Here is a 12,637-nt window from a genome sequence, read left to right on the forward strand (position 1 = left end):
TTTGTTATGGCTGAGCAACATTGTATTGTGTTCTGAACCATAACTCCTGTGTCCAGGCGTCTGTTGGTGGGCACTTAGGTTGCTTCCGTAACGTGGCTTTTGTAAACAGCACTGCTGTGAACATAGTGTGCACATTCTTATAAATTGGTGTTTTGGCATTCTTTGGATAAACACCCGGAAGTGCAACGACATGAATGACCTAGAGGGTATTATGCTCAGTGAAATAAGTCAGACGGAGGAAGACAAATGCCATACGATTTCACTTATATGTGGAATCTAAGGAACAAAAGAAGTGAGCAGACAAAAACAGTCACAGCTGCAGAGGACAAACTGGTGATTGCGGAGGAGAGGGGGTTGGGGACAGGCTGAAAAAGAGAAAGGGGTGAAGAAGCACAAAGTAGCAGCTGCAGAACAGTGGCGGGGTGTGGAGCACAGCGCAGGCACCACAGTCCTGTGACACTGGGCCAGTGCCTTCTCCATGGCCTCTTCACAACACCATTAGTTAGGCAGACTAAGAGCACGTTCACGGCCTCTTGCTTCCCAACAGGCGCTGTGTGTCTCTCCTGGGCCAGAGCTAAGCAGATCTGTTTGGGAGATGTTTTCCAAAGCATCTGCTTAGAATGGCCTGTCTTCCCTAAAGGAATTGGGGAAACAGCCTTTAAAAAACAACAACAACATGTATATATATGCATATATATTCACATGTATGCATTTAATAATCTTGAGCTATGGTATAAAACTCTCAATTCACATTGATTGTAAGGTAAAAGTGGAGACTTGCGAGAAATTTTTCACTTATGCAAATGCACAGGCTTTCCCTGCGCCTTGAGGCCCTTTAGGAAATGTTCCGTCATCTGCGGGTACTTGGGTACGGAAGTTTGAGAAGCACTCAGTGTCACATTGGGCTCCTTGGGGTACAAACTATGTCTCATTCCTCTGTGTATCCTCATGTTGATTTCAGAGCCAGCCACAGACAGCGTGACCAGCGATGCTTTGGCCCACCGTTCCATCGTCCCATGCGCGCATCCATCCTTGTCGAGGAAGAAGCCACAATGGCAGCCTTAAACAGGTGGAAAGAGGTCAGTTTTGGGAGATTTTAGACAGTTGTGGGTGTGAATCTGACTCTGTCACTTATTAGCTATGTGATCACTCCCTCAACCCCAGTGTTCTCCTTTTGAATTGAGTATGAAAAGATCACAAGCACCAGCCTAGGAAGAAAGGGAGGGAGGAGGAGGAGGTGTCTGCTCCAGTCCAGAAGTCTGCTTTCAGATTAAGAAGGCAGGAAGGAGCCCATGGGCCTCTGGGATGAGAAAGGACCGTGTTGAATTGTGGCTCCGTAAGCCCATTTGTCTCCTATCCGGGGAGGTGGTGTGCCGGCCAGAGAGGCGACTCGGGTGGAGGGATGGAAGAATCTGATGGTTGTCATCCACCTCACGTGTCCGACCAGACGTGCCGTCCTCCTCAGGTGTGCCAATGAGCCCCTTGGAGGCCCAGCTGACAGCAGGGGTCATTTGGCAGCGGATACTCAAGTCCAATGAGGCCGCGAACAAACTCTGTGACCCTCAGCAAGTAACTTCTTGATAGGCTTTTACCAGACACAGAGTTTTGAAGAGTAAGAGCAAGTTCAAGACCTCTTGCTTCCCAACAGGGGGTATGTGTCCCTCCTGGGCCAGAGCTAGGCAGATCTGTTTGGAAGTTGTTTTCCAAAGCATCTGCTTGGAATGGCCTGTCTTCCCTAAAGGACTTGGGGCAAAAGAGCCTTTTTTTAAAAAAAAAACCACCATGTATATAATGTAATATTCACATATATGCATGTATACATGTCTGAGGTATGGTATAGCACACTCAATTCACGTGGATTATATGGTAAAAGTGGAGACTTCCGTGAAATGTCATACTTGCGGCGAATGCTCAGGCTTCCCCAGCGCCTTGAGGCCCTTTAGGAAATGTTCAGTCATCTGTGGGTACTTGGGTACGGAAGTTTGAGAAGCACTCAGTGTCACATTGGGCTCCTTGGGGTACAAACTATGTCTCATTCCTCTGTGTATCCTCATGTTGATTTCAGAGCCAGCCACAGACAGCGTGACCAGCGATGCTTTGCCCCACCGTTCCATCATCCCATGCGCGCATCCATCCTTGTCGAGGAAGACGCCACAATGGCAGCCTTAAACTGGTGGAAAAAGGTCAGTTTTGTGAGATTTCAGAAAGCTGTGGGTGTGAATCTGACTCTGTTGCTTATTAGCTGTGTGAATCCCCGTGTTCTCCATTTGAAATGATTATCAGTGAACTACCTCGACCAGTGCATGTAGAAAGGTGAGCGACAGGTCATTACAAAATGAGAGGAAGTATGTGACTGTAGGTTAGGAAGGAACACGAAGGTAGTTATTACTAATTAGTAAATGCTAATGATCGTGGGACAGACACACACACAAAGTTAGTTATTAGAAAGTGAACAACTAATGTAATGTGTGTACACCTCCACACAAAGGGATTCATTACAAAATAGAAGATGTAATAATGACACCTAAGCTGACACACTTAAACCAAATGTATTAAACACAGAATAGTAGGTAAGACTTATCACTAGTATACACACACCCACACAAAGGTATTTGTAGCAAAATAAATAGAGTATAAAATAAAAGTTTTTTACAGACATTCACACACAAAGGTATTCATAACATTATTGAGGGAAATACAATTTTACACACAAAGGTATTCATGAAAAACATTAAAAATGTTAATGACCATTGTATACACCTTCACACACAAAGGTATAGATCTCAAAATAGGTAGACATACTAATCACAGTTTTACAGACAAAGACACACAAAGTCATACATAACAAAATAGACACATAGGTTTTCATAACAAAGTAGGAATATTATTGACAATTTTACATATATTCACACACAAAGATATAACGAAATCGGAAGATACTAATGAATATTATCCATGCACACACAAAGATATGCATTACAAAGTAGAAAGAAATCTAATGATTGTTGTGTACCACACACTCCCACAAGTATTTAATACGAAATGGAGGAAAGCAGTATTCACCCTAGAACACACACACACTAAAAGGTGTGCATTATAAAATAGGAGGAACTACAAATGAGAGTTTTACCCACGCACAATTTATAGCAAACTGGGAATGCTGATGCCACTTGAACACACGTTCACATGCAAAGGTTCATTACAGAAGTGCACCAATGACAAGGGTACACAGGCAGTCAGGTGTCCGTAGCACAAAAGAGGGTGACAGAATGACGGTCGCACGCACACAAAGCAATTCATAACCAAGTAAGAGGAGATGGTAATGACAGTGCTACTCACACAGACACACGGAGGTGTTCATAACAGAACAAGGGGATCGACCCGTGACAGACATCTGTATATACACGTATTCATAACAACATGTCGAAATGCTAAGGACAGTTTTACACACATGCAGACACACGAAGGTATTTATAACAGAATCAGAGAAAATCCTAATGACAATTGTACGCACATACACACAAAGGTTTTCATTAAAATATGAAATAGTCATGACAGTTGTACTCACATTCACGCAAAGGTATCCAAAGAAATAGGAATACTGATGCAATTTTACAGACACACAGATACGCATTACAAACAGGAAGTACTAAAGAAAAATTGGCGCACGGTCACACACAAACGTTTTGTTACAGTTAAGGAAATGCTAATACCAGTTGTACACACACAGAGGTATTCATAACAAAATAGAAAGGGACACTTATGACAGCTGAACACATACAATTATAAAAACAGGGAGAAAACACTAATTACAACTGAGCACACACATAAAGATCCTATCACAAAATAGGAAATAGTAATGAAAATTGTACACACACACACACGAAAGTATTCATAACAGAATAGGAGGAAGTACTAATGACAATTGTATATTCACACACATAAAGGTATTTATACCAAAATAGGAAATACTAATTACATATGTATACACACAAACAAAAATAGTATTTATTACAAAATAGAAGAATATACTAATGACAGTTATATACACACGTAGAGATATTCCTGTAAAATAGAAACACTAGTGAAAATTATACATATACTTGCAAACTTACTTAAAACAAAATAGAGGGAAATACTAATGACACTTTACACATTCATATGAAAATACTTGTAACATTTAGGAAATACTAATGAAAATTTCCACACACAAAGATATTCATTACAAAGTAGAATGAAATACTGATTACTTTTGTTAACACACACGCACACAGGTTCTCAAGACAAAACAGGAATTACACATGATGCTTTTACACATACACAGGAATTCATAACAAAATAGGGAGAAATCGTAATGATAAATGTACCCACACCCACACACACAAAGTAATCTATTACAAAATCGGAAATTAATGACAGTTGACACAGACACAAAGGTGTTCATAACCAAATGGGAAGAAATACCAGCGACAGTCGCACACACGGATACACACAGAGGTGTTCACTACAAAGTAGGAGGGAGTGCTTACGACAATTGTACTCAAACACTAACACGAGTGTTTACAATAATATAGGAGATATGAATGACAGTAGTGTGCACACACACACAAATGTACTCATTACAAAGTAGGAAATACTTTGTAATACAGATGTACACACACACAAGTTACTCATTTCAAAATAAATGCTGTTGATAAATGTATGCACGTACACTCGAAGGTATTTGTTACACAGTAAGGAAATACTAATGACCACTGTGTACTGTGTACACATAACAAGTATTCATAACAAAATCAGAGAAAATATTAATGACAGTCGTACATACACACACGCAAAGGCAATCACAACAAAATAGGAAATACCAATACTAATTTTACAGACACACAGACATTTAATGCAAAATAGGAGATAGAAAGCAATTTCGCACACACACAGAAAGGTATTTATTACAATAAAGAAAATACAAGTGACAAATGTAGACACAAGTATACACACAAAGATATTCATAACAAAATGAGAGGAAATACTAATGACAGTTGTACACATTCACACAAGTACTCATAAAAAATCTGGGATGAAATACTGATTACAACTGAACACACATACAAAGCTACTATTATAGAATAGAAGGAAATACTAATGGCCACTCTACACACACACAGGGTTTTCCATACAAATAGGAAATAATACATTGCACATATACTCCCACACAGAGGTTTCATAACAAAATGGAAATTACTGATAACAGTCGCGCACACACACAGGGATTAACTACAAAGTAGGAGGAAATACCAATGGCATTATACACACACAGGTAATCATCACAAAATAGCTGGAAGTACTAATGACAATTGGATATCAACACACAAACTAAAAGGTATTAGAAACAAAATGAAGGAAATAATAATGACACGTATACACACACAAAATTATTTATAAAAATTTGTGAGGAAATATGAGTGACAGTTGTACACATACACACAAAGGTGTTTGTAACAAAATAGGAGATGCTAATGCAAATTGTATAGACACTCTCACACATAATCATAACTAAATAGCTGGAGATACTAATCACATTGGACCTAAACACAAACACAAAGATATTGAAAACAAAATAGGGAGAGATACTAATGATAATTATATACATTCAGACAAAGGTATTTACAATAAATAGGAGGAAATGCTAATGACAGTTGTACAGACACACACACAAAGGAAATTACTACAAAATGAAACACTAATGATAGTTGTATACACTAATAGAGAATACTATGATAATTGTGTACATGTTCACACGCAAAGATGTTTATTAAAATATGAAATGCAAATGACAATTGTGTAACACGCACCAAAGAATTTGTTGCAAAATAAGAGAAAATACTAATGACAGTATTACACACACGCACACATCAAGGTATTCATTACAAAGTAGAAGGAAATCTAATGACTGTTGCACACCACACACACACACAAGTATTCATTACAAAATTGAAGAAAATAGTAATCACAGTGGAACACACACACACTAAAAAGTATGCATTATAAAATAGGAGGAAATACAAATGACATTTTTAGACACACACACACAAATTTATAATAAATAGGAAATACTGATGACGGACACACATTCACATGCAAAGGTGTTCATTACAAAAATATGCTACTGACAACTGTACACACGCATACAAATGTATATATTACAAAATAGGATTAAATACTAATGACAGTTGTCCACACACACAAGACTTATAACCAAACAGGAAGTACTGACGCCAGCAGTTCACACAGACACAGACGAAGGTGTGCGTTATTTACAGGGAGGGACCAGTAATGACAGTTGTACAGAAACACTAACCCAAGATTCATTACAAAATAAGAAACAGTAGTGACGAATGTGCACACATACACTCAAGCACGTCGGCATCCAGTAGGCGTCCATGATCGAATAGGAAATAGTAGTGACAGTTGTGCATACACAGACAGCAGTTCGCATATCAAAATAGGAGGAAATACTGATGACAGTTGAACACACACAAACACAGTGAGATGTTCCTAAGAAAACAGGCAGTACTGGTGACATTTACACACATTCACACGCAGTAGTGTTCATTACGAAAAAGGAAATACTCTGACAAATTTACACACACAAATATTATTACAAATATGAAGAAAGGCTAATGGCAGTTATACACAGACATACACTAAGGTATTCATATTAAATCAGAAATACTAATGGCAGTTGTAAGACACACACACATTTACTTATAACAAAATAGGAAGTATCGATGACAGTTTTATACACGTTCACATGCAAAAGTGTTTATTACAAAAAAGGAAATGCCAATTTTACACACAAAAAAATATTACAAAATAGGAGGAAATGTTAATTATAGTTGTACATACACTCACCAAAGGTATTTATTAAAAATAGGAAATACTAATTACAGTAATACACATACATGCAAAGTACTCAGAAAAATAGAAAGAATTACTAATGACAGTTGTACACACGTTCGCACACAAAGGAATTTATGACAAATTAGAGGAATAGTAATGCAAATGTACATACTCTCACCCAAAGGTGTTCTTGACAGAATAGCTGGAAATACTAATGACAGTTATACACACCCACACAAATGGATTTATAACAAAATGGTAAATAACTAATGAGAGTTATACAAACACAGTCACAAATAGTTTTTATTACAAAATATGAAATTCTAATGACCATTGCACTGACACACCAAAAGTAATTAATAGGAAGTACCGATGAGATTGTTCACATTTTCACATGCAAAGGTGTTCATTAAAAATATGAAATATGAAGGATAGCTGTACACACACAAACGAGAAAAAATACTAATAATGATAGTACACACACACAAAGGTTTTCGTTACCAAATAATGGGATGTACTAATGACAGTTGTACATATACACAACTACACACTAGTCGAAAGTATTAAAAACAAAATTGGAAGTAATACTAATAACAGGTATGCACACACCCACACGAAGATATTTGTAACAAGATAAGAGCAACATGTAGTGTCAGTTGTATAAACACAAATGTGTTAATTTCAAAATAGGAAATATTAACATTTGTACACACAAGAAAATGTATTTATGGCAAATAGGAGGAAACATTAAATAGAAGTGTATACACACAAAAGGTATTCATAAAAATCGAAGGAAATACAAAGACAATAGTGAGCACACACACTACAGTATTCATTACAAAATAAAAAGTGATAATGACAGTTGTACACACATTGACACACAAAAGTATTGATAACATAATAGGAAATACTGTTGACAATTGTACCAACATAAAAGGTTTTATAGAACAATACTAATGACAGTTGTCCACACACAGACATTTATAACAAAAATAGGAAATACAATGACCATTTTACACACAAAAACACACAAAATTACTCATAACAAAATAGGTGGAAATATAATGTCAATTTTTACACACAACAAAAGGTATTCATAAAAAGTAGGAAATACTGATAACTGTAGTGTACATGCACATAAAGGTGCTCATTGTTAAATAGGAAACACTAAAGACAGCTGTACAGAAACTCACAAGTATTCATAACAAAAACGTAGAAATACTAATGACCTTGTGCGCATGCACACACGCACACACAAGGCCTCATTTTAAATACGAATTACTGACAATAAATGCACACACAACTAAAGGATTTTTAGTATAAATAGGAAATACTATCAGAGTTGTACCCTCGCTCACACACACACAAAGGTATTCGTAACAGATCGGAAATACTAATGACACTTCTACAGACACACAGACAAATTTATTTATAATAAAGTAGGCCATCCTGATGACGATCATACACACATTCACACACAGACGTATTCATTACAAAAGGAAATTCAAATGACAATTGTGCACACACAGATTAACTACAAAATAGAAATACTAATGGCATTGGTGCACACACTGACACACAAATGTATTCATTTCAAAATAGGTAATACTAGTGACAAGTGTACACATACATACAAAGGTTTCCATAACTAAGAGGAAATAATAATGACGATTGTAAACACACAAAATAGGAAGAAATACTAATGATAATAGTACATGCATTCACACACAAAGTGTTCATTATAAATAGGAAATACTAATAGCAAATGTGCACATACACACACAAAGGTATAACAAAAAAGGAGAAAATATTAATGTCGATACAATAAGTATTCAGTAAAAAATAATAAATGTTAATGACAATTGTACACACACTTACACAGGATTTCGAGTGCATGACCCTTTGAAAGGAAGGACCATGCAGGCAGAAAGGGAATTCTGCAAGGGTGAGGAGACAAAGAAGCAGGGCACAGTGACAGACACAGCTCTGTATCTGTCCCTCAGAACGACCAGTTCCTAGAGTTACAGGCGGAGGCTGGAGGGGCGGACGAGGCCAGGCAGGGGGGAAGGACGGATGCCGTTTACTTACCTCCGTGCAGTCAGGAGAGACGGAGGGCGTGTAAGGTCGTAACAAGTCTAATGCTAGTTTGGGGCTTCAGGGTGGTGCGCGTTAAATGCTACACTGTGCCTCATTTGGGGCAGGGAAGGTGGCCACTTGGAATGTGCTGGGTCCCCCCGGTGAATGGGAGACAGCTTCCTCCTGCATTGACTAAGTGTCAGTGGAGTAGGAATTCAGTGGGGCAGTCACGGCCTTCCGGACACTGCCCCCAAGTGCAGCATGGTGGGGTTTGAGTATTTCATGCTGAAGGAATCCGTAAAGGGAAGGTTCTGGAAGGACTCCCTGACCTCCTTCCCTGATGCTCACGTGAGACAGCCCCTTTCTGTGCTCAGAGAAAGGTGCATCCTTCTGAGGACAGAGGGACAGCAGGAGAGGCCTGGGCGAACAGGCCTTGCTGAGTGTCCCCCAGTCGACTTCCCTTCCTCCTGCCCATATCCTGTCACCTTTCTCCACGACCTGGCATAGCAACTCGCAGGCTTGCCTGTTCCGATGGGTCCTCATTTCCTCGTGACGGGCTCTGCGTCTTGTGAACATTAAATCTGTGTGCTCTCCTCCTGTCAGTCTGTCTGCTGTTATCCGAGGCCCAGCTGAGAACCGAGAGGGAGAGAAAAAAATCTTTCTTTCCTCCCCTGTAGTAGAAATCCTGTAGTTTGGACTGTGCCGAGTAGTGGAGGATTTCAGGATGTGTGGGTGTGTGGTATGGATTTAAGTAGTCAGGGAAGGCTCCCTGGAGGAAGCAAATAAAGGGTAAGTAGTACAAACTGAAGGACAATAGAGCAGGGAAGACAAAAATAAGATGTCTGTTCCAGGTAGGGAACAGTGTGAACAGATGACTAAATATTTGAGAGTGTCGGTAGAGAATATTTCATCTGCCTGAATCAAGTTGAATGTCCGTGCGAGGGTGACATTGTGAAGGTGTCTGATGACACCGCAGCCACTTGAGGTCACGCCTTCATTAGCTACACTTGACATCTTCCTCCTAAGAATGCTGCCTGTGTGACTGTAAATTGCAAATTCTGGTTTCTGAGTGTCTGGAAAGTTCCTAATGTGACCCCTTGGTTTTAGAGAATCTACGCAGGCAAAACAGTAGAGGGTTTGGCAGAGACTAAAACATCCCAGCGGCCCCCGGCGAGGGCACGGGAATAATGGATTATAGCTTCCGCCATTCTCCCCATTCCTGCAAACTTTCCTGAGCAAATTACTTGGTTAGCAGGAGTCAAGATTGCAGGCCGTCTGTCTTCAGGAGACTGAGAGGCCACACCCAGCCCCCTGAGCACCCCCAGCAGCAGTGGCTGCTGGTGATGCTGAGCAAGGGGGCAAATCCTCAGAAGACCGGTAGGAAAAATTATATTGAATTATTGGAACAACCGAAGTTTTGTTAGTGTTTTTTTTTTCTAGTTACATCATCACTTTTAATTTTTTTTTCTCTCTAGTTCTTTGAAATCATTGTTAGTCAAAATTATGAGATTTCATGCCATTCTTGACATACTCTTAGGTTTGAAAATAAGACATTTTCTTTGTACTGAAAATACAACATTCAACTCAGTTATTTTATACTCAAGGAAATGTTCCCACCCCTCGCCATCCGACTGATTAGCCTGTTGTGCCGATTAAGTGAAAGTTTTTAATTAAAATCTGTTCATTTTATATCAATTTACAGAGCATTTGAGCATTCTGAGGAGGACAAGACCCTTGAAACCTGTGACTTCCCTTTAGCATGTTGGGATGTCCCGGGACTGCATTTATGATGCTTTGGGGGATTAAATCAGATGGTACATCCGTGTTGAATGTAAGTGGGTTTGAATTCTTATTTCTGGCCGTTCACAGGATGACGGGTAGTGTGGACCCACGGCCACCGTTCAGGAGCCTGGAGGCCAGGGGCCAGCTGAAGGGCGCCAGGTCCCCGCGGGTCGGCGGCAACACACCCCAGAGGTCCCGAGTCAGCGGGAGGACAGCGATGCAAGGGCCCATCTCGTGAGCAATGGAGGAGGGAGTGGTGGGGCTCCCGGCTTCCAGGGCTTCCTGGGCTTCCTGCAGAGTCTTGTCCCCAGGAGGCCACCAACAGGCTTCTTCCCCCTGGGGAGGTGAGAGGAGGGGTGGTGCTTGGGTTTTCATTCTAGAATTTCAGAGGAGAGAGGAGTTCGCCTCTACTCAGAAACAAAGTGCGTTTGCCGCCGGAGTCTTTTTGTTTTACAATTATTGGCTGTAAAATGTTGCTTATAAGTTAGCATATTTAGAATAGTTTTTATTTCTCTTTTACCTCATTTCATTGCTCTTAATTTTCAAACCCTTTTAAAATTATGTCGGAGCTATTGGGATTATTGGTGTATTTAAGTGGGAATATTGTTTCAGTAGTTCAATTTTAGGTTTCGTCTTGCATTTTTTGGTCCTTAAAAAAAAGCTGACAAACTAACCAGAACATTTGAGTGGGACAGAACTTCACCAGAGCTTCAAGGTTTATGTTAAAAATAACTGAATTTTGACTTCAGAAGCATTGACAAATTTTTTTGTTTTGCAAACTTTTGAAATAAGTCTCAGAATTTTTTCACAGTAGCTGGTAAAGTTCATTGATCCTCACCCCACGGGCTCTGGCACTGGGGCGCTTTCTGCCCCCTGGGGCGCTTTCTGCCCCCAGGACACTGTCGGATGGATGTGGTACCCTCCCCTCCCTCCTCCTCCCTTCACCCTCCCCCCCCCCCCCCCCCCCCGCGTCTCTCTCCCTCCTGCTTCATTGTCTCACAAAAACGGAGCAGGAACATTCATCTGTCGCATTCCACAATGTAGGCAAGTCAGTGCTCCGAACTACCCCCCAAATTATGAATGTATTTCCTTTTTTCCTGTTAATTATTTGAAAGTTGCCTTAAAATTTTTTTTTTAACGTAAGGATAAAAAGTATGAGGACTGCAGGACCGTTAAGGGGTAGGCGGTGTTCCAACACGATGCAGCTCCTAGAGTCACAGTGAGGCACGATCTGCAACTATGTCTTTTGTTTTTAAATAATCAGAAAGATGCCTATGGATATGGCTTTATCCCAGTTGACTACGTTTTAAGGAGGCGCATGTGCTATGTTACGAAGCACAGTCACCGGTGAGGCAGTGGAAGCACACCTGAGCCTTCTGGGGTGTGCGGCTGCGTCTGGGTCCCCCTCCCACCCCGCCCCCCGGGACTAGCCACCCGCGCTGCGCACGCGTTGTGCACGCAGCATAGGGACTTCGGGCGGTAGCAGCCTGCGTGCATGAGCAAGTCTGAGTTTCATGAAGAATGTTAGGAGACAAATTAGAAAAATAGGGCTGTAACTCAAAGGAAAATTTCCTTTGAAGTTGATGGTGTCACTTTTTTCAACGATTCAGTCCCTTCTGAATCGCTTTTTAGAGGGACATGTTTTAGGATGCTGTTTTAAGTCTCTAAAACTCGCATTTGGGAACTAATTTGGTGGTGTGAACTGAAGTCACGAGTAACTCCGAAGCCTTTCCTCCGGACAGCGGGGAGTGGCGCTTCGCTCGGGGAAGTTGGCGCGGACGTCCCGCCCCCGCGCCGCCGGAGGAAGTGCGTCATCGGCCGGCGCCGCGGGCGCGCGCGGAGCACGCTGGGAGGGGCGGGGGGCGGATGGCGGCCCGCGGGG

At 40.8% G+C, this 12,637-nt stretch overlaps 1 protein-coding gene across 1 annotated transcript in view; it reads left to right on the plus strand.

Annotated features, from left to right (window-relative positions):
• The first annotated feature begins 947 nt into the window (after nt 1-947).
• Nucleotides 948-12,637, plus strand: part of SNURF (SNRPN upstream reading frame) — a 36,696-nt gene continuing 25,006 nt past the window's right edge. The window contains exons 1-3 of the mRNA XM_036232072.1: nt 948-1,079; nt 2,066-2,183; nt 10,843-10,989. Of these exons, the coding sequence (XP_036087965.1) occupies nt 10,844-10,989 (146 nt within the window). The 5' untranslated portion in view covers nt 948-1,079; nt 2,066-2,183; nt 10,843. The remainder of the gene's footprint in view (nt 1,080-2,065; nt 2,184-10,842; nt 10,990-12,637) is intronic.

The sequence above is a fragment of the Rousettus aegyptiacus genome, unplaced genomic scaffold (genome assembly GCF_014176215.1).
Source record: "Rousettus aegyptiacus isolate mRouAeg1 unplaced genomic scaffold, mRouAeg1.p scaffold_m13_p_14, whole genome shotgun sequence".
NCBI lineage: Eukaryota > Metazoa > Chordata > Mammalia > Chiroptera > Pteropodidae > Rousettus > Rousettus aegyptiacus.